Source organism: Sebastes umbrosus, chromosome 14, assembly GCF_015220745.1.
Source record: "Sebastes umbrosus isolate fSebUmb1 chromosome 14, fSebUmb1.pri, whole genome shotgun sequence".
NCBI lineage: Eukaryota > Metazoa > Chordata > Actinopteri > Perciformes > Sebastidae > Sebastes > Sebastes umbrosus.
Window position 1 is genome coordinate 15,264,007 of NC_051282.1, and position 27,886 is coordinate 15,291,892.

General features: G+C 39.5%; 1 protein-coding gene across 1 annotated transcript; it reads right to left on the reverse strand.

Annotated features, from left to right (window-relative positions):
• Positions 1 to 534: 534 nt before the first annotated feature.
• On the reverse strand, positions 535 to 26,170 carry LOC119501560 (myosin phosphatase Rho-interacting protein-like). The gene is made up of 22 exons (XM_037791995.1): positions 25,854 to 26,170; positions 22,536 to 22,613; positions 22,350 to 22,415; positions 21,860 to 22,011; positions 21,684 to 21,768; positions 21,011 to 21,188; positions 18,968 to 19,109; positions 16,750 to 16,864; positions 9,823 to 9,921; positions 8,525 to 8,581; positions 8,352 to 8,420; positions 8,166 to 8,255; positions 7,971 to 8,080; positions 6,898 to 7,408; positions 6,556 to 6,648; positions 4,298 to 6,460; positions 3,907 to 4,054; positions 3,393 to 3,510; positions 3,079 to 3,238; positions 2,005 to 2,106; positions 1,355 to 1,441; positions 535 to 1,271 (listed from the first exon to the last, which is right to left on the reverse strand). The coding sequence occupies exons 1-22, from the start codon at positions 25,977 to 25,979 to the stop codon at positions 1,131 to 1,133; spliced, it is 4,890 nt and encodes a 1,629-aa protein (XP_037647923.1). The 5' UTR covers positions 25,980 to 26,170; the 3' UTR covers positions 535 to 1,130.
• Between the last annotated feature and the right edge of the window lie 1,716 nt (positions 26,171 to 27,886).

The window sequence follows — 27,886 nt, forward strand, 5'->3', positions numbered from 1 at the left end:
TATTTATTTCTGATTTTGGCAGGTTCCGTCCTCCATATCATACAGCAGTACTCCACACTAAAGTTTACAAAATAGATGTTTATTGCTTACTTTGTTCTTATTCTTCTCTTATTCTCGTCTATTTTTTTCATTCATTATTTTTTTTCCCACAATATTAGGGCTTTTATTTTGAAATATTCACTCGGAACATAACTTTCTTTTTCAGAGTAAATTGACGCTCTTCTTCTTCCTCCAGAAATAGTGCTGAAATACTGTCAAAGATAGCCTGATTATTATTTTGCAGCATCTTCACAACATATCAAAAATAAAATGACTGTAGCTGAGTTTTTATCATTCATGTACAAACTGACACTTTAATTTTCCTTGTTTTATCATAAATGTGATGATCATCTGCTTTTACGTTAAGCACTTTGTGTTGGACTTTAAGCATGAATTGTGCTGTATAAAGTTTACTATTATAATAAAAAAAATAAAATAAAAGGTGGCCCCAGATTTCAACCTGGAAACCGCACAGAGACAACAACACTGTATAGGTTTAATCTGCCAATTTCATTTAATTAATAAAACCTTTAATACTGCAGTGAACAAATATAAATTACAGTTTGTGTATGACAGAGTATATCTGCCAGCAAAGTTACCTGCAAGAAATGTTTAAAAATGTACTTAATTTAAATGATTTGATTAAAAAACAATACTTAGTTTAATACCAGTTTAACGACGACACGTACAGCAGAGGATATCAAAGTGAGAACAACATACACACATCAGGTTAAAGTATTACACTTACGAAATGGCAGTACAGATAAAATATATACATAACGCACAACATAGTTGCTTTTTTATGATAATATTTGGGAAATATAAAAAATAACTTGCAGTTTCACAGGACCATTGCAGTAGGAATCACAGTAAATAATAAAGTGTCAAAAGGTTAACAATTGAGACACAATAGACAGACAATATAAACATCTTTAAAAACACAAAGGAGTGTGAAGGGAGATTGTGTAAAAGAGTTCCTAGATTTATTAAATAATACGTTTTAAATACAATTTTGTGTCGGTAAAGCTGGAAGAATACTACACGTTACAGTGAAGACAAATGTAATGTTGCTATTGTAAAAACAGACACTTTCAGGGTGAAGTCTGGTCCAGAGCGTGATGAGCCAGCCTCAGGTTCTCTCTCAGCTCGTCCATCTCTCTCTCTGTTTTGGCCCTCGTGATGCTCAGCTCGGTGTACATGTCCTTGTACTTCTTTGTCGCGTTCCTCTTCTCCTGTAATGTGACAGACGTCAGCTTCACTCCTTCTCTTTGATTTTTACTTATTATTCCAGCTGTTGTACAGGTGTGACTCTCACCCTCTGTGCTGACTGCAGGTCGTCCCTCAGAGATGTGATCTCCTGCTTCAGACACTGAACCTCAGACTCCTTCACTCGCAGGGTAATCTGAGATGAAAACTTCAAATAATCAGCTTCATATATTCAGAAAAGGTTGAGGTAAAGAACTTCTCCACATTGAAGTCACACATATGACCATTGTGAGAGGGTTGATGGTGTTCAGTACTTCATGTAAACTAATCTTGAGGACCATAAAAGAAAGTGAAAGCATCCCACCTCTCCATTCAGATCACTTTCAATCTTTATAGCTGTTGTGATTGCAATTATTGACAATGAACACAAGGCGTAGCGACACATTTCTGGACTGGTTCAGTAAACAAACATCATCATGTTGGAGGATTTTCACTCAATTATTACTTTGCTGTTCTGTTCCCTTTCCAGAGAAGTTGGGCTTAATGTTGTTCTAATGGCAATTATCATATTCCTCATATAAAAATTAAAAGTGTTCATTTGTTAAGAAGATTTTAACTTTATTTCTGTAATTATCTGTGTTGGAATAAGTATTCAGATCCTTTGCTTAAGTAGAATTAGCACACTGTGGAAATACTGTTATAAGTTTAAAGGGACAGTTCACCCCAAAAGCCGAGGGCAAGACGTAGAAGAAGACTCACCTCCATTTCGTACACGTCCATCCCCTGACTGAACGGCAGGGCGTCCTGCTTCGCCAGAGAACAAAGTCTGGTGATCTCTGCTGCAAGGTGACCGCTCAACTCCTTAAGTCAGAAACAATACAACAATGAGGCTTCTTACTTATCGACACTGTTTTTAAAAACACAAATTTCCACCCGGATTGTCTAATATTTCTACAAACAAAAACATTCTGAATGATTTGAAAGATACTGTGATAATATAAAAAACAAACATATGAGGGGTTTAAATGACGACACGGAGAGTAGTTTTTACACGCTGGATAACTGTGGGTACTAACCAGAAGTAGGACCAAGTCATTGCTTTGCAAGTCACAAGTCAGTCTCAAGTTTTTTGCACTGAAGTCAAGACAGGCAAGTCCCAAGTCCTAAACTTTGAGTTTCGAGTCCTAAACAAGTCATAATGTGCTCTTCACCAATTTTAACAACAGAGTAACTGGCGCTCAGTAACGTAACGTTAGTTCTTCATGGTTTTCTTCTGTTAATTGATTGGTTGCTTTCAGATTGGTTCAAACAAAGTGGATCTGGGGAATTAAGTGTAAGATAATCAAATGCAAGTCCCAATAATATTCACCAAAAATAAAGTTTTCATTTTCGGGGATTCAGCAATAAACAACAAAAGAATCAGTTCAGTTCAGTAACCTCTTCCCAAACACATCAATAAACGACCTCTCAAAAAGTAAATAAACCCAACATCTCTGACGCTGTCTGAGTTACCTCCGGTACCGGTCAGATCGTCTTTATGCACACACTTTTTAAATAACATACTTTTTAATCTTTGGGCTTGGGCGGGGAAGGTTTCAATTATTCAAAAGTCAAAAGGCTCAAGTCCAAGTGAAGTAACAAGTCTTTAGTGTTAAAGTCCAAGTCAAGTTGCAAATCTTTTATGATTTTGTCAAGTCGAGTCAAAAGTCATCAAATTTGTGTCGCGAGTCTGACTCGAGTCCAAGTCATGTGACTCGAGTCCACACCTCTGGTATTACTGGTATTACCTGTGTAGAAGAACATGTAAATGACGTATTAAAGAGTGTGTATCACCTGGTTTCTTGTCCTCAGGTCTTGGTTTTCCTGCTGGCACTGACACAAGGCCTTCCTCTCAGCATCCAGAGCCTGGACCAGATGTCCGTTCTCCAGATACTTCAGAGAGAACTGCTGGGACAAAACCTCGAGCTCCCGTTGGTACGAAGCCAGCTCCTCGCTTCACAGACGCACAGATATTCAACATGAGCATCAACTTTTCATTAGAACGTAACGTGCATTTTTCCTGCAAACGGCGGCTCAGCAATCAGTTACAAGCTGCACCACGCGATGCCCAAATATTCAGTTTGTTTGGATAACGGGTCTTGACATACCTGTGCTTTCTGTATACGTCGTCCAGCTGTGCATTTCCTGTGCTGCTCTCTGACTGACATCTCTTCTGCACCTCCCTCTCCAGCTCCAGCAGGTGAGCGTTCTTGATGGCTACGATTGCTGAGAAAAGAAGAATTAAGGGAAGATTTCATGAGACTAAAGCTGAAGTAGGCGAGATTGGAGCAAATATAATTAAAAAAAGTAATTTTTATAAAACGGTCGCTACATCGTGACAGTAATATGGAGGTGCAGAAGTCTAGTTATCTCTCAGAACACTTGAATTACAATATGCTGAAAGGTTATTATGGAATTGATGGAAAAGTATCAGAGTGATAAACAATGTTCAGAATGTTTTTTGAGCTGTTAAAGAGGCTGTATTTGTCCTAAAACCTAACATGAGGGTTAAAATTTCAGAACAGGACACTCAAATTGTTCCTCAAGAAAAATCCTTTAAGAGCTCAACAGGTTTTATACTTCGCAGAAAGATTTTCAAAATAAAATATGTTGTCTCCTCACCGATTGCCGTAGCAGCGCTCTCCTCCTCCAGCAGTCTGTCTCTCTCCACCAGGAGGCGCTCCACTTCCTGTTGGTGTCGACGCTGCAGCTCCTCCACGACCTTCAGGTGAGACTCCTCCATGGAGGCAAAGCCGCACTCACACGTTGTCTGGAAGGAGACGATCACATGAGTCACATACTTACAACCTTCAGCGTGCTACATAAGTTCACCTTAAATTTCTGAATTGTGTCTGGCATGAAGGTGGTTGTAGTGCGGTCATATTTGCCCACTCCCATGTTGATAGGAGTATTTAATACTATCGATTGACAATCCTACTTTAAATAAGTTTCAACTATGGGCAGCTTCAATCTTAAAAAAACTGTCTGTGTAAACCCCTCCAGCTCTACTCACCTTCAGCTTTTCCATCTCCTTCTCATGTTGCGTCTGAACAGAACTCATTTTCCCATCAAGCTCTTCTTTCATCACCTCCGCCATGACGGCCAGCTGCTCCTCCAACTCCTCCACTCTTCTTCTCAGCTCTACAACTTGCTCCGTCTCCAAACCCAAAAGATCTGCATTACTTTTCTCCATGTTTTCATCTGCTATCTCCTGGACTCCCAATTGACCTTCAACACATGGAAGTGGGATTTCCAGGCACTCAAACAACTCCTCTTTTTCCTCAATTTCACCTGCACTACTTTCATCTGCTACCTGTAACTCAGTATCTGTGTCCTGTGGGTAAGTCTCTTCTGTCTGGCAACACCTGTCCATCTTATCGCCCAACATCAATGACTGTTGTTCTCCTTTGTCTGACAATCTTGCTCTCAGCTCCCTGTTTTCTTCCATCAAATCGACACAGTTGCTGCAGATGAGAGAAGAAGTCTGTTTGGTTTCCTCAAGTTGCCGCTCGTATTTTGACTGAAGCCTGCTTAACTGACAGCAGTGTAACGCTTCAGTTGCTGCAGAGTGAAGGAAACCAGACCAGGGATGCTCAGAAAAGTGAAAGTCAGCCATCAGCTGCAGTTTTTTTTCGTGAGCTGAGGTGTCGACAGACGAGGCGAGGTGGATTAGAACAGATATTTTCATCTGTGTGACGCCTCTAAAATGTTCCATCTCATACAGCTGGTTGCTACAATCAAATATCCTGCTCTCATCTGTCTTTTTGGTTTCTGTCTCACTTGCATTATTCCAAATAATATCCAGATCTTTCAAACCTTCCCTCCCTTCATCTGTGCATGTTTCAGAAAGTAGACGCTGCCCTAAAAGCAACATTCGTTTCTCCACCATCATACGTTCTGTCACCTCACTAAGCAGCTCTTCTACAGGTTTCTCCTCATTGAGCTCGGAGGGATTGACCTTTAGTTTGTCAAGAAGCAAACTCCAAAACTCTTCCTCCCACTTTAACTGACTCTCCACTGTAGGCTCTTCTACCTTCCTCAAACCAAAATCCAACTCCTCAATCACCTCCAGTAATTTCTCCAAAGCCTTCAACCTCATGACCATCCCGTCTATCACTTGCCGGATCCTTTCTTCACCAGAAACACATCCGTTGCTCTCTCCATCTTTCAACCTTAGCCTCCCGATGTCAGCCTCCGCCTCTGCAGCTGCTTGACGGTAACGTTTCTCAGCTTCCTTCAGCTCTGCGTTCTGCGTCTGGAGCTCCCTGCAGGTCAGCTCTGATTGGTCGAGCTGCCTCTCCAGCTCCGTCAGCTTGGCCTCGGTGGCCTCGAAACATCGCAGCAGGTATCCCTTATTCTCCTGTCCTGTTTCTTCTGTTTCTGTTGGGACGTTCAGCTGCAGCAGCGCCTCCATCTCCCTCAGATTCTCCTCCAGGGAGGTGATCAAGGTCTGGGCCTCCAGGAGCTGCTGGTCTCTGGAGCTCAGCTCCCTCTCCAGATCCTCCACCTGTGTTTGTCCCAGCTGTTCCACTTCAGGGAGGTGATGGGGTTCAGTGTACCTGCTGCTGAGCTCCGCTTTCAGCCTCTCTATCTCGCGGTCTGCCTCCGTCAGCTGGTTAAGCATCTCCTGGTTGCGCTGGTTGAGAGCCTCGTTCTGGCTGGTGAGCAGCTCCACCTCTTGGGAAAGCCTCTTCACCATCGCCTGGTCTGGAGGTATGTGTTGCTCCACACAGCAGCTCAGAGAGTCGTCATCTCCCTCTACAGGCGTCTTCAGAATTATTAATTCACTGTTATTTATTTGTGTTTCTGCGCTGGGAATCTGCTCACAGTCGTCTCTTTCCAGGTGATTCTGGTGGTTGATTGTTGCGACGTTTAAATCTACAGTTTGTCCGTCACTCTCTGATGCAGGTGATAATAATAAAGGTGTGCCTTCTGTCTCAGAAAGCAAATCCTCCAGGTCTTGGTAGTTGCCCTCTGTGTCATGCAGCCAGATGCTGGGCATCTGAGGGGTTAATGAAGGCGGTTCAAAGCTGAGCTGCTCCTGCATGCTCATAATGTTCTGCTGTTGTAAGATCTCTTTGCACACATCCTTCAGGATCTGTGCACTGCTGGTTAATGGCTCTTCATTTGTGTCTGATGGGCAAATATCTGCCGCAGAAGTTATTGGAGGGTCCAGCTGTAAAAACACAACAGAGAAAAAGTAACATTAACAACCATACAGGTATCAAAGACTGAGAAAAGCAAGTAGCTGAGGTCCAAAATGTGGCAGACCTGCTGCTGATAAAATCCCGATGTACTCAGCTGAGCCTCCAGCTCCAGTCTGTGATGCTCCGACTCGACCAGCTGAGCCTTCAGATCCTCCACCTTCAACAGACAACCAGTTAATATATAATAGCTTCTCACATCCCAAATCTGTAGCTACAGTACAATAATCAATTACATGTTGAGATATTTCACTGATATTTCATTTTTAGGTGTCGAAAACCCGTTTTGCTACTGCCCACTGTCTTGCTCCCGTGCTGGTACAAACTCCATCTACTGTAATACACTGACTATGGAGAAGTACCTCATACAACCACACTGAGAAACATCCAAGCGATCCCTATCACTCACCCCCGTCTTGTAGTCGTCCAGCAGCTTCTCCACCTCCACAGACTCTTTGGCTTCAGGAAACAGCGGGACGCTTCTCTCCAGTCTGAACAGCGTCTTCTCCACCTGCTTCCAGTAGTCTTCGATCTCTTCATCCACTTTCTGCTGTGATTTTGGACTCAGTGCTCTGACGCTGCCATCTACTGTTTTATCTCCAATCACCTCCCAACCCAGAGGGAAGCCCAGCATGCTCTCATACCTCCTCCTCCTCTCCTCCCTCCTCTTCCTCCTCTCCAGGTCTCCTAACTCCAGCGAGCACAGAGCTTTGCTTTTCTGAAGATCCAGAGTCCATTTGTTCTGAGGCCTGAACTCGGCCCAGTCGAAGGTTTTGTAGCGTCCCTCCCGCCGTCTCTCCATCACACTCCTGTGTTTGGGGTGAGGGTCTCTCTCTGCGGCGACGTCAGCAGAGTCCTGAGTCACATCTGGTTTAGGGAGGGCCTCGGGTTGGCTGAAGGGAACGTGATGGCCAGGTAAACTGTAGACAACACGTAGGTATGTTCAGATGGAGGACAGGAAAACATCACAATGTAGAGAAATTAATTATTTAGTCGTGTAATCACCAACAATTTTGATATTAAATTGCTTGTTTAAAATGTGATATATTAATATTATAAGTATATTAATAAATACAATATACATATTTTATAGATTGTCTGTTACAGATGAATTGAAAATGAAAATAATCATCAGTTGCAGCCCTAGTTGAGTCAATAAAAAGACAGTTGTTCATGAAAATATAGTGTACAGCGGTGGAAAGAATATCTACTCATGTACTGTACTGTAGTATAATTGAGTAAATACATTTTCTGCTATTTTATACTTCTACTCCACCACATTCCAGAGGAAACCAGTAAAGAAACCAGAAAATATTCACATTGAAGAAGCTGGAATCAGAGAATTTAGACTTTTCTTTCTTAAATAATTACTAAAATTGATTAATCGATTATCAAAATAGTTAGCGACTAATTCAATAATTGACAACTGATCGTTTCTCGGTTGCAGCTCTACACACAAGAGTATTATAATTGAACCCATACCTGGCCACATCAGGGGCGTTAGCTGGGCGTACGTTTTTCATCAGAGCCTGGATCCAGTTCTTGCGTATCCCTGACGTCATAGCCGACAACGTGTAGACACCCTTTGGGGTCTAAAACAAAAAACACTTAACTTGACTTCATGTTAAGGCAGAAGATACAGTTTTTGCCTGGTTACTGTAGGAACAGTTTTCTTACGTGAATCTGAAAGCCGTAGTTCCTCTGCACTTGATACTCGGACACATTATAACACTTTGTCAGGTCGATTTCTCCTTCAAGATCTGAAGCCTAAAGGGGGGAGAGCAAAAGACATTTGAACGTCTTAAATGAAACACTTCTTCTTGTATTTGTATTCTATATTATAAAAAACTAATATCAAAATACCTCCTCAGCTATTGAGTCCTTGTAGTACCTCAGACTGTCAGTCGACAGCACAAACCAATATTTCTTCCACTAGAGGGAAGCAAAAGATAAATGAATCAATGAACAAACTAAATGTATTGAAATAATTTAAATCAAGAACTTAAGTTTAATTTAGGACTCTTAAAATGGTTTACCTGCTCAGTTTCATCCAATTTGACCATCCAGCCTTTTTTGAAGTTTAATAAATCTGGCTGTAAAGAAAACACATGTTAACATTTTTGCCATTAATAACAGTAATTTGTGTGGAAATTAAGTATGAACTAAGTAATAAAGGATGTATTGATTTGTATTACTTTGTATTTAAATAATAAAATGCAATCTAGGTGATGTTAGGTTATGTTTGTAAAGAGAAATGTATATATAATGTTTTTAGTCCTAGTTAATATATGAGACTTTTCATCTTTGGACGTAGAGGACTTGTTAACATTTTTGCAAATAGTGGAGGAAAATAATTCACTTAAGTAAAATTTGAAGGTACTTATTCTTGTTTGAGTATTTGCATTCTATGCTTCTTTATATTTTTCAGACATAAATATTGTACTTTTTTAACCTAGTTACTTTGCAGATCAACATCTTACACATAAAACACATGATCAGCTTCAAAGTTATAATTTGTCGTTATAGATTAAACAAAACAATTTGAAGTACTTAAAATGAACATCCCCTCTTTACCTCTCACCTAATTTAAGTACATTTTGCTTATAATACTTCTACTACTTTTACTGAAGCAACATTTTGAATGTAGGACTTATAACGGAGTATTTTTACGTTGTGGTATTGCTTGGTTTCAGCTTCCCAAATGTGAAGATTTGTTGCTTTTAATAATGTTAATGTATTAGTAATAATGTTGAGAGTTGGACTAAACAAACATTTTGAGGTGTCACTTTGGGCTCTGAGTCATTGTGACGAACATTTCTCACTATTTTCTACGAACCAAATAATCAATTAATGGAGAAAATAATCCGCAGATTAATCCATAATGAAATTAATCATTAGTTAATAGTTCAAAATGAGCTCCAGCTCAACTAACTACAACAGTAAAATCCTGCTTCTACATTAATGCATGAGAAATAATAATCTAATGATAGAATATATAATAGTACAACAGTCTTTTAATACTTTAAGTACATTTTCCTGATTATACTTACAGAAACATTTTCAATGCAGGACTCTTATTTATAACAGAGTATTTTTTACAGTGTGGTATTAGTACTTTTAATGAAGTAAAGGATCTGAATACTTCCTCTACCACTGGTACAGACACAGTTTTGGTCAGTGCCTTGAAATAGTGAGAGTGTAAGAAGCTGTTTGGCCTCTAGGGGTCGCAATTGGGGCGGCTATATTTTGTTTTTATCTATACTGTATTTCACCTCTCCTGATGCAGTTTTAATTTACAGCCACGAATAATTTAGTTTATTATATTATGACTCACCGTCATGACGGTGTCGGACGTCCTGCGGTCCAGAGACTTGGCTCTTCTCTGGGGTGGCGGTGCGGTGAGCTGGGTGCTGTCCCCACATGACTGGAGCTTCTGTGGAAGTCAAAAAATCAAATGACAACAACTCTTTAAAATCACTAACATTTGTTTTATTTATCTGAAGACGTGAGGTGTTTTCTAAATCAGGACGGTGTCAGTTTGTGTGTGCGGCCTGCATTCCATCAAGCAGAGTAACCGATAGTCTGGATCCTTGGCAGAGATGTCAGCTGGGAGGATTAGGCCTGCTGTAGAGCACCACGGGGAGCCCAACAGGCTTTTCTACACTGCCTGTTAAACTCTTACTCACATCGCCACTGAACTGCACACGGATGACTGCATTTGGCTATGTGGAATGCATGAAAAGGTTTCAGACTGCGCATAATCCCTGATACTTTTTGTTTAAAAAATGATGGTACAAGTCGAGAAGCACTGAATGTGCTTCTCGTAATCAGGTTTCATGCTGGCTGATAGAGCGGCACGTATCTCTTTCAAGTCTGAATCACAGAGCGTTAAATGAAACAAGGGTACGTTTCTTTTTTTGTTTACTTGAAAAGATTCATTCTTCGCTCTTACATAACTACTTCAACGGGAAAAAATGACCACTTACAGAACATTCTTTGTGTTTTTCTTTTCCTGGCATTTACATTGACAACTATCCAAGGACACAACACATGGAGGAACACAGCGCTCACAGGCTGCACTGATCTCTTTTTTCTTCTTCTTCCCAAACAATCGCTGACTGCTGCAGACAGAGCCTGTCCTCTGTTTGGTGAAGAAGCCTCACAAAGCTGCAGGGGGGAGGGAGGAAGAGGAGGCTGTCTTGGAAATGAACTCCGGACAGGCTCTTTTGACCTTCTCCTGGCTACCAAAACAAATGCACCCAAAGACACATAAATCCTCACATGGGATAAAATGTGCTGCTGAGTGTATTTAAAGGGCAAATCCTCTGGAATGAGCCTGTCTGTTTAATCAAAGATTAAGAGCTGCCACAGTGACGACCATCTGTGTCAAAATAAATGTACTGTGACCATACTTTTACACTTGTTTTCTACATCAAGAAAGCAGTGTTTATTGTGAACGAGCCTAAGAAACTAAACCAGGATTAAACGGTTTCATAAAAGCCAACTTATTTTGCTTCATTCTTCGAAAAATCAAGCACTGATCACATGGAAAACAGAAAAGTAAAGACAAAACCGTGATGTTCGTGTCCACCGAGCAGCAGATATTAAATTAATATAATATTAAAGCAAACACGAACAAAACCACGGCCATAAACAAAGCCCAAGAGAACTTTTGGCATCATGTTTTAGGTCAGCAGTGAGCCCAAACTCTTCTAACGTTGGTGATCCTGGATGATCACGAAAATGAACAGTGTCTCATGACCTTGCATGGCAGCTGAATTCTCACGATATCACAACACCATGTGAGAAAATCCATCTTGCAGTGGTTCTGACTAGGGCTGTCAAATTTAAAGCAAATTCGTTTTAACACCACTAACTTCGTTGTAGCAGGCTCAGTTTTAAAGCTAGAGTGAAGATCCTGGTATCACATGAAAATAGAAAAACCTAAGGAATCCATTGCTACCAACCACCACCAACTGTGAAGGAGGTTAATAACGCTCCAAACGTATGCAAATATTTTGGCGAGGAAAAACTGTCATGGCCATTTTCAAAGGGGTCCCTTGACCTCTAACCTCAAGATATGTGAATGAAAATGGGTTCTCTGGGTACCCACGAGTGTCCCCTTTACAGACATTCCCACTTTATGATAATCACATGCAGTTTGAGGCAAGTCATAGTCAAGTCAGCACACTGACACACTGACAGCTGTTGTTGCCTGTTGGGCTGCAGTTTGACATGTTATGATTTGAGCATATTTTTTATGCTAAATGCAGTACCTGTGAGGGTTTCTGGACAATATTTGTCATTGTTTTGTGTTGTTAATTGATTTCCAATAATAAATATATACATACATTTGCATAAGAGTATTAAATACTTGACAAATCTCCCTTTAAGGTACATTTTGAACAGATAAAAAAAATGTGTCATTAATTTGCGATTAATCGCAATTAACTATGGATAATAATGTGAATAATCTCGATTAAATATTTTAATCGATTGAGAGCCCTACAATTTTCTAAAATGCCGAAAGTGGCAGGCGGATAATCTGAAGGTATTTACACTATATGGCCACTGTTATGTAACTTGTACAAACCAAGTAACATAATCCAACTGGTGGAGAACTTAGAGGGAAAAAAAGCTTATTATTTACTACAGTACATTTTAATTAACTGAGTCATTTAATAGTAAGTTGCATTTCATACTTCTTTAATTTTTAACACTAAATAAACAAAGAGAGTTCACATCACTTACTCACAATGTGAACTCACAATGTCACGATCACAACAAACACAGCAACAAACTGAGCTAACGGCTGACATGAGTTCATCTCTACTTCTAACAGAGTGTGAACTCGCTGCTGACCTACAACTCGCTGCCAAATGTTCTCTTTTGCGTTGTTTATAGTAGTGATTTTGTTCTCCGAATTATACAGAGTTAAGCCCAAAGATAGCCGATTAACCCACTAATCAAGGTTCAAGGTTCAGCTTTATGTACAACACAGGATTGCAAAATGAAATGCAGCGGTAGCCCGCTCCATATTACACACACAGAAAATCTATTAACAGATATTCACAATATATAAATTAGAATAGAACAAAACAATAAAAAAGGTAATAAAATAGAACAAATTATATGAAACAAGCACTAAAGGAATAAATAAAGAGGAAAACTAAATTGTAAGAGGATATAGAGTTATATACTAGGGCTGCAACTAATGATTATTTTCATTATTGATTAATCTGCAGACTATTTTCTAGATTAATCGTTTAGTCAATAAAATGTCAAAAAATATAGATTAAAAAAATAATAATAAAAAATAGATTTCCAAACCGTAAAAAAAAAATCGCGATACATACAATTGATTTTTTTCACACCCCTACAGTGTACGTTTTGAATATGTCCGTTCCGCACAACGTGATTGGTTGATGCCTTAATTTGCAGTGCGAAAGCTCAGAAAAAAATCAACCTTGTTCCAGCTTTTTCCCCGCATAATATTCGCATTCTGTGTTAAAGTGGTCATGACAAAAACAAGAGTTAAAAAAATATATATTGATATGCGAATTAAGTTAAGTAGTGGGAATGAGGCTAGTGCAGAGGTCTTTCTTCTTATACAGAGTTTCCTGAAAATAAGCCTGACTTACTGAAGTAAACGTGGTTTAACTAGTAACCTTTAAGCTTTATGTGGATTGTTTATGCTTCATGTTTGTGTTTTGTCGATACTGTCACACACAGACAGGCACCCGTTAACGTCTGCTCACCTCCTTAATCACTAGGGTCTAGCCCGACAACACACAGTGACTATCATTCACAAACAGATGTGCTCTTGGAAAGGAGGCGTGACTTTGCTAGTTCATCAGCTTCAGTAAATACGGACCGTCAAGTGAGTTTGGAGTCGACATTACACTGTATCTTGTTTTAGGTCTGAGGAATCCCTGGAAAAAGTCTGCCAGAGGAATGCTGTCTCCCAGATTACAACACACACTGAAAGGAGGCGGGCTGAACGCCTTCAGGGCATCAAAACCAGTTCTGTTCCCAAACAAAACGCAGCTCTGAATGAATCACCGCCTCTCTCCCACCTGCTGACACATGCACCCACTCTCACACATTTTGGGAGGAAACTCACAAGCCTCGACACGGCAGGATTCCACTCGTCCACGCGTCTCGTGCCAAACTCTCATCACCTGCTTTTCATTCCGCAGCATGAACTGAGTGTGAGTTGTTACGTGCAGAAGACTTGAATGAATCAGACCCCTCATGTTTACAACCACTGGTTTCAGTGATGCAAACAGAGATTGACTTCATCCAGCCAAGTGTTTGATCAGGTCAGAGCTTCATCGTTAAAGTGACGTTGTTCTCTGAGTAACACCTGGTTGAGTGAATCATGCTCAAACCAGTATAACCCAGTACAGGCTGTACTCAGCCTGTACTGGGCTTGACAGGTTGAGTACAGCTGGGAACAGTGACTGGTCTTGATCATGACGAACCCACCTTGAGATTAGTCAGCAATTCCAAGGAAATGGGCTTTTAATTGTTTGATGATGTGGCCCTGAAAACCTATTTTCTTAATCAGGTTCATACAATGTGCTGTGAATGAACACACTATTTACTACCAAAGTTACATCAATAATGGTCATAAGGGATATTTATGCTTTTCTCACCTGTTTAAAATAATAAAATGACGTCAGGTACTAGGGCTGTGTCGATACCCCTATCTCCTGATTCGATACTATCACGAAACTTGGGTGCCGATTTGATATGTTTTGCGATTTTTAAGTATTGTCCTGAAGTCAGATATATCAGTCAGGCATTATTTATTGAATTTTTTCCAGCAACCCAAAAAAAATCAAAGAATTTCCCTCACACAAATTAGTGGTATTGTCATTTTAAGTCACAAGGGACGTTTGTACTAAGTAATGTTTTGTACTTCTGGTGAATATAATCCATCAATCTTATTTCCATATACTGTGTGTACAGTGTTTTGTATATACGGTTCACTTTGTTAACACCTTATTTTGAAAAACGGACAAAGTCACACGTGTAGACTTCCTCTAACTTCAACAAGATGCGAGTGACGGCTGGCTTGACCACAAGTTGCCGTAATACAATAACGTTTCCTGTCCATGACAGAGTTAACATGCAGCTTTAGCCATGATGTCTAGCTCTGCTTTTCCTGAAATGTGTGAAACCCAAAGTGTTTCAATACTTTACTGAATGGGTCGTGTTTACCACTTTGGATTTAAGATGTGAGGGTGCAGGTCGTATCCACGTGGACCCTCTGCCGTTTTCTACTTTATCGTTTCGGCTCACTCCGGCCGATGGTGGTTTGTTTTGGTGACGGATACGGGACTGATATGACGTCACGTTACTCAGACTGCAACAATAAAAGCGGTAACTTCCTTCAACCTCCGCACCATTTGCTGCATTTCATCCACTCTCTCTCCCCCTTTCTATCTCTGTCAAATAAAGGCAAAAAATTCTCTCCCTGTTCATTGTCTATGGAGCAGCTCCACACTTTATACACTATTACATCACAAGTTTGAGTTTTAGCACTCTTGTTTTTGGATTTAGAAGAGAGTTGTTCATGTTTACTAATCATTTTCGGACTGTCTTAAACCATACTGGAATAACATAAATGCATTTTTAAAATAGGCGTAGTTCCCCTTTAACATACACTGGATGACGTTAATTGGTGTGTTTCACAGTGACGACAATAATTATGAAACATACAGAAACTTGCACAATTATTAGAAGATGCTGCTTTGGTGATTTGAAAGTATTTACTGTATGTTGCTAAACAAAAACATGCCTCCTGGGTGACGAACCTTGAAGGTATTTTGGGAGGAGACCCCGTGACACACCCAGAACACGTTGGAGGGATTACATATTGTCGCTGTCCAATGAAAAGCATGTGTGTCCAAATTTGGTGATTTTTAATCAAAAAGAGCAGGAGTTCTTTTATAGGTCTTAAAGTGGAACTCCAAAACTCAATTTACTTTAATTACTTTAATTTGCTATTTTTGTGCTGTACACATAGATTTTTCCAACAAAAACACATTTTTTTTCTGCTCTAAATTAGCTTGTATGTGTCTGTTTGGATGTGAAAGTTTGGTTCAGCCAAATTCCCTGGCCCGTCCCTAACTGTGACGAAATAGGCAAGTGTTTCCCCTACCATTATATCAGGGGGGAGTGGGGGGGTGGGGGTTACAGGGGGCCGTAAAAATATAGAAAACACAAGAAATAAACTTGAAATAATGTCCCTTAATCATGTATAGTTCAAGTATTGCGTTTCTGAATGTGGTGTTATTTCTGCCTAAAAAAAGGAAAAGGGGTTAGACTGTTTATCTTTCAATGAGAGGTGTATTATACGCTTCAGTTGTAGCATGCCAAGTGGCTTTAAGATGCCCTTCCAAGAACCGTAAAATGTCCGAGAAACCAAAACAGTCTTCGAAAGAGACGAACGGTATCAACCTGGCAGCCCGAGGCAATGCAGAAACATCAGGCACTGCCTTTGGATCACCAGAGGAGCACAGGAGGACGGGATTTGATCCAGCCTGGTTGACTGTGAAAAAAGTATAGTTCCTGGCTGTACAGGAAATAAGAAACGTTATTTCTTATGTTGCGTATAAATCAAACTGGATAACTGGCTAACTGTAGCGCCATTTAGTGCCTCTCGCACATAGCATTAGCCTGATAAGCACCGGTAGAAAAACAACAATGAACAAGAACAAGATGAAGCTAAGAAGGGTTCCAGCAGAATTTGAGGCTGTAGTTGCCCTTTAAGCTAAATACACTATTTAAAATCCTTTTGGATTATATGAAAATGATATATGAAACAGACAGTGACGATTTCCTACGTGGCCTCAGGATCCTCCAGGAAGAACTGGACTATTCCCTTTCAGTACCCGATCCGCCCCAGCTGCCAGACCCATTCTCCGCATGTGTGGGCGCGCCTACTCAGTATGCCTTGTGGGAAGACCCGCCCCTACTCTGCCTCTGATTGGCTACTGCGGTAGGTAGCCTAGCTATGATTCTAACAGGAGCTGCCGTGGCTGAGGAGAGCGACTCAGCTCTGAAGGTAAAGTACCCGGTTTATACAAATTTTGTATATTATTTAATCTTAAATTCAATTCAGAGAAGTCGGCCAGTGATCCCCGCAGGTGCGTTTACGAGACCGGTCTCTTACACTCCCAGTAACTTGGATACAGTGAGTGTCGATGGTTAAGGTATATTGTAGTATTAAACGTGTACTTGGTGTGGTTACCTCTCGCTTGTTGGTGCGAGCTTCACTCCTGCCCGTTCTGGAAACAGCTGTTCCTTCTTCCTGCTCTTTCTCAGGGGCCTCCAATCCCAGCAGCCTCTCTGTTGGACTGCCTTGGCTGGAAAACATGAACAACTAATGAGTGAAAAAGTGTACGTGAGGCTTCCCTGACCTCGCTAACACACAGGTGGGTTCTGACATCATTTCCACCAGCATGAAAACTGAGGATGACAGCTTGATAACAGACTCCAAACAGCACCTGTGCAGCAGAAAAGAGCCCAGAGGACACCAGACCGACCACTGTTATTGTTGCTGTTAAGAGACTAAATAAGAGCTGACATCCTTCCCACTGGTGTCAGAGGTGTTTTGTGTGGAAGTAGAGAAGGTATTACACAGTAACCTGATATAATGTACACACAACTGTCAAGTGATGAAAAGGAGTGTTAGTGTCAGTTTGTGTGAGTGTGTGTTGATGCCAAGAGTGACGGTAACAATTACAATATTCTAATTTAGTGGGTTTTTAAACATGTTGATTTGTTTGCTTTGTATTTTTAAGTTTGTCGAGTTTGTTTTCATTCAAGTATTTCCAGCAAATTACGGTTTTGTGGACTGTTTTTAATTCCATAAACAAAAAAAAATATAAACTGCATCTGAATCTAGTGGCGAAACAATGAGCTGGTTAATCCATTGGTTTAGTCTGATAATCTTAATCTTGTATCGTTAATGGTTAAATCAAATAAAAACATCTCGTGACACAGCATGGAGACTTTGTCACGATACCAGAAATTGAGTAGTCAATACTAATTCCAGTGAAATTTCACAATTCTCAATACCAATTTGATACCACAGTAACAAACAACGGCAAATCAATAAATCTCACGTACTTCAACATCCACTACTTTGGTACCATTTGGTTTTTGTTATGAAGTTAAACACGTCATAATTCCCTCTCTATTATCTATTTTTTATTGAAGTGAAAACATCGCCTTCAAACAACTGGATTTATTCAAGTTTCTCGCCAAAAACTAAACATACAAGATTACATTTGAACACATCATGATAATGTTCGAATTTACCTTCGCCCAAAACTCATTTTCCCTGAATAGAGCCTGAACGCATCATAATATAAATCAATGGCACCTCCCATTAGCTAACAGCGAACATCAGCTGTGTTTCTAAATCACATGAGGTCCCCTGATAATACTTGGCCTGTGCAAATTTGGTCCTAATTACACAAATAAAACGTTGACCTGATGATGGCGCTAGAGGAAGAGATCACCAAAATCATTACAATTCATCCTCAGCGGAACATGAATGTCTGAACCAAATTTCATAGCAATCCATACAATAGTTGTCCAAAGATGTCACTCAAAACCTTGTTCTTTTTAGCATATTTGTTAGCTTCTTCGCTAAACAGAGACATTAAAGTAGCAATATTATCAAATAACAATGATGGGAGTTTTTTCTTTTCTCTGTCCCAATGAGATATAACCTTTAAAATCTTATTTTGAGAATATTTAAGTCTGTAAAAGCATGTAGCGTCACGTGTTGAACGCTATAAATAGTTTATTCGGTACATTTTAAATAGAGTAGCTTTACTACAGCCTGATGTTTAAGTGCCTGCTGATGGGTCCAGACAGCTTCGTGCCCTGAGACGGAGCTTCCAGCTGAAGTCTACTTCCTCTGACAGGCAGGCAGACAGTCAGTATTAAGGTCCTGAGAAACAATGCTGCAGATATCCAGTTACACCAGCGTTTTGGAATTTCTGACCTTATTTGGGGGCATTAAGTATTTTGTGTTTTTGTTTCCCAAAAAGGCAACGAGTGAAGAAATGCGATGTACGCTGCTCACGTGACCAGTTTACATGCTGCTGGGGCACAAACTGGGAGGGTTTCTTTAAGCTAAATTTAAAAATGCAGCAGTCGGATCTCTAATGGAGGGGTAGAGCGTGAGCCTTTGATCTGGTGTTTAGCGGTGTGTGATGGCTGTTTGGCTTTATACTGGGGGGGAAGCAGAGAGGCATTGGATGTCCTTTGTGCTAATTGCTTGCACATTTACCCCCTTTTCCTCTGCCAAGGCACTTTAAACGGCTGTTAGCAACAGAATACATGTGCATAAGAAAATAAACACCAGACTGCTGCCAAACACAACGTATAGAAGAATTATTTACATATATTATCATCAAATCTGGTTGGAAATCTACCTCCAATTCATTTCTAACCTTTTGTCGTGGCTGTGGTTCTTGTTGTCTGCTGATGTTTGGTTGTTGTTTGACTCGGCCAGCTGGATGTTACTGTCGCGGTCGATGTTTCCACTGGTCACCAAGTCCAAGGAGACCGGGCACAGGTAGCTGGATGTGTTGCCTGGATATAGCAAACAACATGGAAGGGTTTTTAGACTGTTAAATGTACTGAAGGAACACAGTTTGGTTTAATTCCACACTGACGCCCTTTAAACAGCCAGCGGCCAACAGGCTGCGATGAAATCATTCTTATTTTAATTACACAACACTATGTCAGGGTTCACACTGAGGCCAGTGGATCAAAACATCCAGAGTTTTCCCTGTTAAGATATACAGTACTTTTCACAAAGTCAGGAAATTAACTTAAAGTTAAAGGAAAAGCAGCTCAATCCATTTATTCTATATAAAAAGATAAAATACTTACTGGTTTGAAGTGTTTTAATATTCAAATTTGCTATGGTAAACAGTGACACAACCACAAACCATTTTCTGTTCCATATGACAGCTAATTAATCATTTTTGTTTAGGCTGCACACAAACACAAAGAAAAGACTAACAACAATGACCTAATTATGAATACAAATCTACAGAAAAGATGGTTGAAGTGGACTGAAGAAGAGGAGGTGACGTGACTTGACAAATATAGGAGCAGGAGACACGTGAATCAATGTAAATATGAATTTCAACTTTTTCATATTTAGGTTTTCTCACTAATACTTAACTCGCTTTAAGAAATTGCTTTAGATAAAGGAAGAACCTGAAGTTATGCTATGCCATGATTGGCCATTCTGCGTTTGAGGTTCCAGATATAAATCAGAATGGATCCATGACGTAAATATTTGACTGTATGTTTGTTAAGCCTTTTAAAAACAGACCTCCCGCAGGCAGCCTGTAGAGCATGACAGGAACGACCACATAGATCACTGGTCTACGTAGAACAGGGGCGCATAGTAGCTGCTGACTTATTTTTTGCACAGTAACTTTATTGTCCCGTTATTGTCAGTCCAATCGGTGGCTATGCATTCGGTTTTAAGTACGATTTAACTCACATTTTGTCACATTCATAAATCATTTTACCATTATATGTTACTTTGATGAAACAAGTGGGACAAACTAATTAACATTTGTACCAATTCGATCTTAACAAAGCTAGCTTCCATCAAGCAATTCAACATCCATTGATGCTAATAATGTAATGATGATGATAGCGAAACATTAATTATCCATTTTTAGCTACATAGAACTATTTTAAAAGGAAGGAGCTTCCTCGGATACTGGAGACAATTAGAAATGACATCACAGTAAGACTATTTCTATTGCAGAGTTCAAAGGGTTAATGTGTTTTTTATATAAAAGGGTGAGTTGCTTAATTTCTACTACAACGCTGCTCAAAAAACACATGATGGTCCAGGAATCCAGTGACAAGAGGGAACCCTCATTCATTAGAGAGCCTCCCTGTTCGGTTCTCAGAGGGTCCCTCCTGTGCAACCTCCATCGCTCTAATGAAGCAGCCTATGGGCACAGTCAGCAGGAGTTAATCCAGACCTTTATTGCAGGACCTTTCCAGACCCTGCAATAAGTCTGACGCCAGATGGGTGCTGCTGTCCACTCTGTCACAGCACAGAGCTCCAGTAAGGAGGAATACCTGTCCTGTGCTGTGCTAATCATCAAGCCTATTAGGACGTGTTTAAGAGGTCTTTTATGGATCATGTTTGGCTTTTTATGATGCCTGAAGGTTAGAGACGCACGTTTTCCTGTTTCTGTCTGTCCGTCTGTGTTTATGTAACTTCCTGCTAAAACTCCTCCAGCACGTTCCCATGATTACAAGTCAGTACTGGGTCAACATGCCTGGTTAAACAAGGGTTAAATGAAATGTATAAATACAAAGCTGGAAGTGTGAGAACATCTGCAGGACGTTAGGACAGTTAGAGAGATGACAGGAAGTGGCTGTGATTGGCCGACGGACAAAAAAGCCTGGATGTATGTGTGTGTGTGTATGTGTATGTTTTGCTTCTGCTAGACCTGCAGGGGTCTTCTCCGGGCCCGGGGGGACTGAGTCTGGGACAGTCCACATAGCGGTTTCACCCGGTCCCCTGACCTGCTGCTGGTCTTCCTGCCACCAACCACAGCCGGACTCTGGAGCGTTCTGAGAGGACGGAAAACTTGGATCAGTTGCAGCCATCTTTGCTGGACTGGGTTCCTAATGTTTTGTTAGAAAAACAAACAAAAGAATTCAGTAACATGTTTTTACTTTTTATTCATGTTTATTTTATTTAAACTTTAAGTTATAAAATATCCAAACTTTGTGAAAAAATCCCATCTCCATTTGATGTGATATCTTATTTTATCCGACCAACAGTCCAAAACCAAAATATTTTCAATTTAGAGCTGAAATGATTCATCAATTAATCAATTAATCGATTAATTGATGAACAGGAAAATAACTGGCAATTATTTTTTTAATTTTTTAACTATTGGATGGATTGCCATGAAATTTGGTTCAGACAGTTATGTCCGTCCAAGATGAAAGGTTAGGGTGTCAGCAAAAACAACAGGATTGATCCTCTGAGGACTGTGAATATCTGTATTGAATTAAATGGCAATCAGAGCGTGAGTAATCATTTGGCCCGACAGCAGGCAGGAAAAACACAATGTGTGCTTAACTGAAGCATTTGATGGGTGTTTGCTTTGCTACCTGGGTGGCAACAGGTTCCACTTTGCGTTTCTTCTTCTGATTCTGCTTGTTAGTCCGTAGATAGACGGCGAGCTGTTCACTCCACCTAGTAAACAAAGATAGAAACAGCAGAGACAAGACGTTAGTTACAGGGAAACCTTCCTGCTCCTGTAATTTCTCTACAGGTTTATACTGACCCATTAATGATCTCTTTATTGTCGCCACGGATGAATATTTCCTGCTCTGGCGTGACGATGCAGAGTGCGTTTCTCTGGCCCGTCCTGGGCTCTGCATCGGTGATGTCTGTACACAGATTCATGTTCACCGTCCCCTGTGGCAACGTGCTCGGCTGGATGGGAATCAGAGGAGAGCTAGTTAAGAAATCTGGCTTACTGAAAGGACTGATCACCAGAACGCAGATGACTGACAGTTAAACAGAGAGCAGTTTGTGGTGTTAAGTGTGCAATGAAAGAGATTTGAGGGGATCACAGAGAGAGGGGGATGTGTGCATTAGAGGACAGGCTAAGCCCGAAATCATCTGCTGTGGTTCTGCACACAACATCTGGCCTAAAGATGCCTGCTTGATCCCAACATACTGTAAATGCGGATATACAGAACATGCTTTACTGTACACTGCTATCTTATATACTGTATATTTTTGTTAAAATTCAATGAGCAGTTTCTTACCAGTTCATCCAGGGCGAAGCTCAGGCTGCCGTCTTCATACAGGATAAAAAAGCGACGCTGCCATTTCTGATGTTAAGACACACCAAACACAACATCACCACAGAGCCATTTATCTTGAGGAAAGTCACAATAAAGAACTCGAAAATAAATGTGTGTGTATGTCAGCTCAGTTTTATCATGTCCTACCCTTGACCTCTGCATCGGGTTGTCAAAATCTGTCCCCACAGGAGCCAAACACAGCCAGCCTCCATAGATGGGTTTTGCCTGTAAGTGATGGAGGAAAGTGGAGTAGTTAGCATTCGGCCTCTGATGATGTATTCAGACCAAGAGCTTTACCCGCGTGAGTTGCACCGCCGGTATCATTTGGGTATTCATTTACGTCAGACGCACTGGAGAGGAGAAGGAGAAGGAGCTTGTCTCCATAGATACCACAAACTTTTCTTTCCGCCATCAACCATGGAAGAAATAACCACTGTTGCTGCTTTGTACATGTTGTGGAAGTCCCAGATATGTAAGAAAACCAAACGCCGTCATGTCTGGGCTCATAACATCACCCGGCGGCGAGCTGTATTCACATACACTGGGTGGACCACCAAAATAAAAGCTGTATACAAGCAAAATGAAGCATCTTCTTGATCGGCTATGTGGTTTGCAGGCTGTAAATGATGATTATTTTCATTATTGATTAATCTGCCAATTGTTTTTGTTTGGTCTATTAAATGTCAGAAAATGTCTGAAGATTTCTCACGATAAAAATTCCCCTAAGCCAAGGTGACATCTTCAAATTGCTTGTTTTGTCCAACCAAACACCCCAAACCTAAAGACATTGATTTCACTATTATATAAGATAAAAAAGCAGCAAATTCTCACATTTGAGAAGCTTGATGGCGAGAATGTTTTGCCTTTTTGCTTTAAAAATTACTCCAATGCTTAATTGATTATCAAAATAGTTGTAATTTAGTTCAATGCGATTGACTCATCATTTAATCACCTAATCGGTTCAGCTCTACACAAAATCTTTGTCCAGAAGCTCTGTCTATTTGCACGTACACATTGCTGACTGTAAAGTACTATGCACACAGTAGTAGTATTTTACAACATGTTGTAAAACAGTCAAAAGATGCTCCGCAACAGCTTTATCTCTGTGAGTAGTTGACTTGAGTCAGAGTAATGCCATGTGTAATGTTTGCAGGTTGAGCAACAGCGCTGAAATTACAGGGCACAGCGAATCCAGGCAGGGGGACAGAGAGCAATAACATATTTTAACAATGTGAGGCATGTAGGAAGCTGTCATGACCGTCTGCTTGCATCACCTCCACATGACAGATCTGCAGGAACATTGTTTTCAAAGGCAGTGAACCAAGGGTATTATTGACACTTTTTGTGTGGACAAAGTAAATAAATGACTTGTCTGTTCTGCTGCACCAATAAGTGGATCGAGACATCATTTAGATATTTGATTAATTATTTGTCATATATCCAGTAAAAAACAAATATTTTCTGATTCCACAGTCTCAAATGCTTCTCTTATTCTTTACAGATTTTTTTCTGATTCAGTCGAGGCAGATGGCCGTCCGGTCCACCCAGAGCCTGGTTCATGCTTGTGCATGCTCATGTGGGATCTCTTGTTTGGTCTTGAGTGAGTATGCTCTAGAGCTGCTCTATATGCAAATGTCCTCCATAGCTTCTGTTATGATTTGATGCTATTGAAAAATAAATTCTTAAGGGAAAACTAGCTAACATCCAGGTCATTTTAGGGTGCTAATAATGCAACAAAAAGGAGCGACAACTAACGTTATGTTGAGTATGAGTCACAATAATGTGCTTTCTTGACATAATAAACTGTGACAGTTTCATTTTCATGAGTAATTTTAGAGTAAAAATACCTAACTCTTTAAATGTATTAACATGAACAGTCACAATAACTGAATAAAAGTGTAGTTTAAAGTGGCAGTAGGCAGTACATTTTTAGCATCATTGGGCAAAAATTCCATAATAACCTTTCATCATATTGTAATTCAAGTGTTCTGAGAGAAAACTAGACTTCTGCTCCTCCTCATGGCTCTGTTTTCAGGCTTAAATCACAGGTCATTGCAATGAGAGAGCGTTCCTATTGGCTGTGCTCCGGGCATTTGACCGGAACTTGGCGTTCCTTCATCAGATTTTACAATCAGCGTCACAAACTTTCTTATTTTACAGCTAAACTGTGCACTACAAGATGATTCTGAAAACATTTGAGGAGAGAAATATGCATTAACGTAACATAATATTGATTCATATTTGATCAGAGCTGCCTAGTTTGACCGTTTGGTCGGAGTTCGCAAGTGATTGACAGCCGGCTCTCATAGACAGCAGACCTCAGATCAGCTCTTACTTCTTGTTTTCCGCCGGTCTGTGAAGTCTTGCAGATACCGTTAGGAGCACCGGATGTTGCTAATGTTAGCTAATTGAAAACAAGCTAACATGTGGTCATTTCCCAGCCAACATTTGTATGTGGGGCCCATGTGGGTAGTAAATGGGCTGAAGAATGGGCCCTATATGGGATTATCCATGGGTTCCATAATGACCCTATGCCAATTGCTTTGTGGGTTTCATGCAGGAGTACACTGCCTATATGGGCCCAATCTGGGCAACATAAACCAAAACCCATCTCGGCCCCAGGTTTAAGTTCTATGTGAGAACTACATGGCCAGAAATATGGATTATAAGTGGGTTTGTCCACAGTTTCCATGTTGGCCTAATGCACTAATTTCCCAGTAGTGACCCAACTAGGACCCACATGGGGAGCCCATTTGGGACCAACTTAGTTTTTGTGTTTGTGTTGCCCATTCTGAGCCCATGCACTAATTTCCCATTAGTGACCCAACTAGAACCCACATGGGACCAACTTAGTTGATCCAAATGGGCCCCAGATAAGATGCCCATTTTGGGCCCATACCCACTTGGTACCCAGGTACCCCCAGTCTAACCCATGTGGGGCCCACATAACCATGTTGTCTGGGTTTAGGACGTTATACGTCGAATATGAGTTACAAAAAGATGCAGACGTTTATTTTTCAATTAGCAGTTAATATCTTTAAAGTAAAACTACTTTACTGTTTGAATTAATGAACCAACTGTCACATTAAATGGATAAAAGAGTAGTTTAACGTTAATTGAAGAACACCCGGTGGTTAATGATGATAATAATAATAATAGTAGTAGTAGTTTTAGGTTACCTGCTCCATGTCATGGTCGGTCACATTAATAATAATAATAATAATAATAATAGTAGTAGTTTAAGGTTACCTGCTCCATGTCATGGTCAGTCACATTAATAATAATAATAATAATAATGATAATAGTAGTAGTTTAAGGTTACCTGCTCCATGTCATGGTCGGTCACATTAATGATAATAATAATAATAATAATAATAGTAGTAGTTTAAGGTTACCTGCTCCATGTCATGGTCGGTCACATTAATGATAATAATAATAATAATAATAGTAGTAGTTTTAGGTTACCTGCTCCATGTCATGGTCGGTCAACAGATGCAGCTCTCGGGACTTGAAGCAGTTTTGACATTTGCTTTTATTAAAGATGTTGGCTTGGAATTTGTTGCAGGGACTCGTCCCCTTTTCTCCCGACATGTTGTAGTCCTCTGCTCCTCTGCTCCGGTTAGTAATCCCGACAACAGCCCAAACACTCTGCCTGCTCCGGTACTCCGCTTTGAATGAGGCGGCTGATCCTCAACCAACATCTGTCAAACACACACAGCTGGTGACTCTCTGTCGTCATGGGCTCGTCAAGTGACGCGGTATCACCAACAACATCCGGTCTCAACCTACAAAATAAAACCATCAACAAATCATAAATAAGATATAAAAAACTATATATAGCAAGTTACCAACAATATATATATATATATATATATATATATATATATATATATATATATATATATATATATATATAATATAATATAAATATATTTATATATATAATATATATACAAAACATATATATATAATATATATATATAAAACATACATACATATATATATATATATATATATATATATATATATATATATATATATATATATAAATAAGATAAGATCATCTTTAGATCATCTTTTATTGATCCCCAGGTGTAATTCAGGTGTTGCAGCAGCACAAGGACAGAAACAAGTACAGATAAATAGAGAAAATTAGAAAATAATTAATTAGACATGAATAGAAATAAAAAAAGTGAAGTGTGATTAGTAGTGTGATTAGTAGCAGCAAAGTCTGCAGATTATAGCATTGTGTGTTAAAGTAATATGATACCATCTACTACAACAGCGTGGATCAGAATAATATATAATAGTAATATACTTAGTGTTTGTCTGACAGTACATAATATTATTTTATATTATTTTTAATTTGTCCTGATGAAGGTCCTTGTTGACCGAAACGTTGACTAATAAAGCAGTGAAAACTGTGTGCGGGAGCAGATCTTTTTTTTGTAAAAGTACATATTTGAGGGGATCTACTCCCAGCACCACAAACACAAATAATAATATGGTATGGTATATGACATGTAATATAAAGTGAAAAGTAGTAATATAGTAAAACATAATACATATTATAGTACAGCAGTAAAAAAAATAATAGAAAATAAAAAACATGTAAAGCTCACATGGGTAGCATGTTGTCAGTACATTCAGGCGTAGATTAAATTTATTGTTTGACAAAGATAATCAGCTCAAAAAAAGATTGATTTGCTTTGATTTATGAATATAAAACAGCTAAAAATAACAAATTAAGTAAAATTGAGAGCTAGACTTCCTGTCATATCCAGTGAATCTGAACAATCTGAACAGTTTCTCCAGTTAGCTACCTTATGCTGCATGATGTTTTTTTTTTATTATTATTAATTAATTATTATTTTTTAGTGTAAAACTGTAAAACAAAAAACAACAACAAGACAATTCAAAGATCTGTAATATAATGCTGTTTCTGTTCCACAGACCTCATACAAACAGCATATCTTTATATAATAATGATGAACAGAAATGTTACATGAATACATGTGACAAGAAAAATAACAGTACATGAGACAACAAGTCACACAACAAGTCTGAGGTTGTTTCACCATCAGGTCCACAGAAAGAAAAATTAATATCAAGGTCATGTCATATTTTTTGAAAATCAGGTTTTGTTTGATAGCATCTTTGGAGAAGTTTGAAACAGACATCTCTACATCAGTTTGTATTGACTATTTATTTTTGAAAGTATTAACCGGAAGTGAAGGGACTGTATTTTATGTCTATCTTGACATTTGATCTCCACACCAGAAAATTGTAAACAATTTTTTATTTTTACCAGTACTGATGTCACTGTTGTTATTTGTCACATACTTTTAATTATATGATAAAAATAATTTTATACATAAAAATATATGTATAAAATAATTATACTGCTGTGTGTGTTAAGCAATGAGTTAAATATAGTGTTCACTGTGACCACTGGAGGGCAGTAAACACTCCATGTTTCTAAACACAACAACACATGT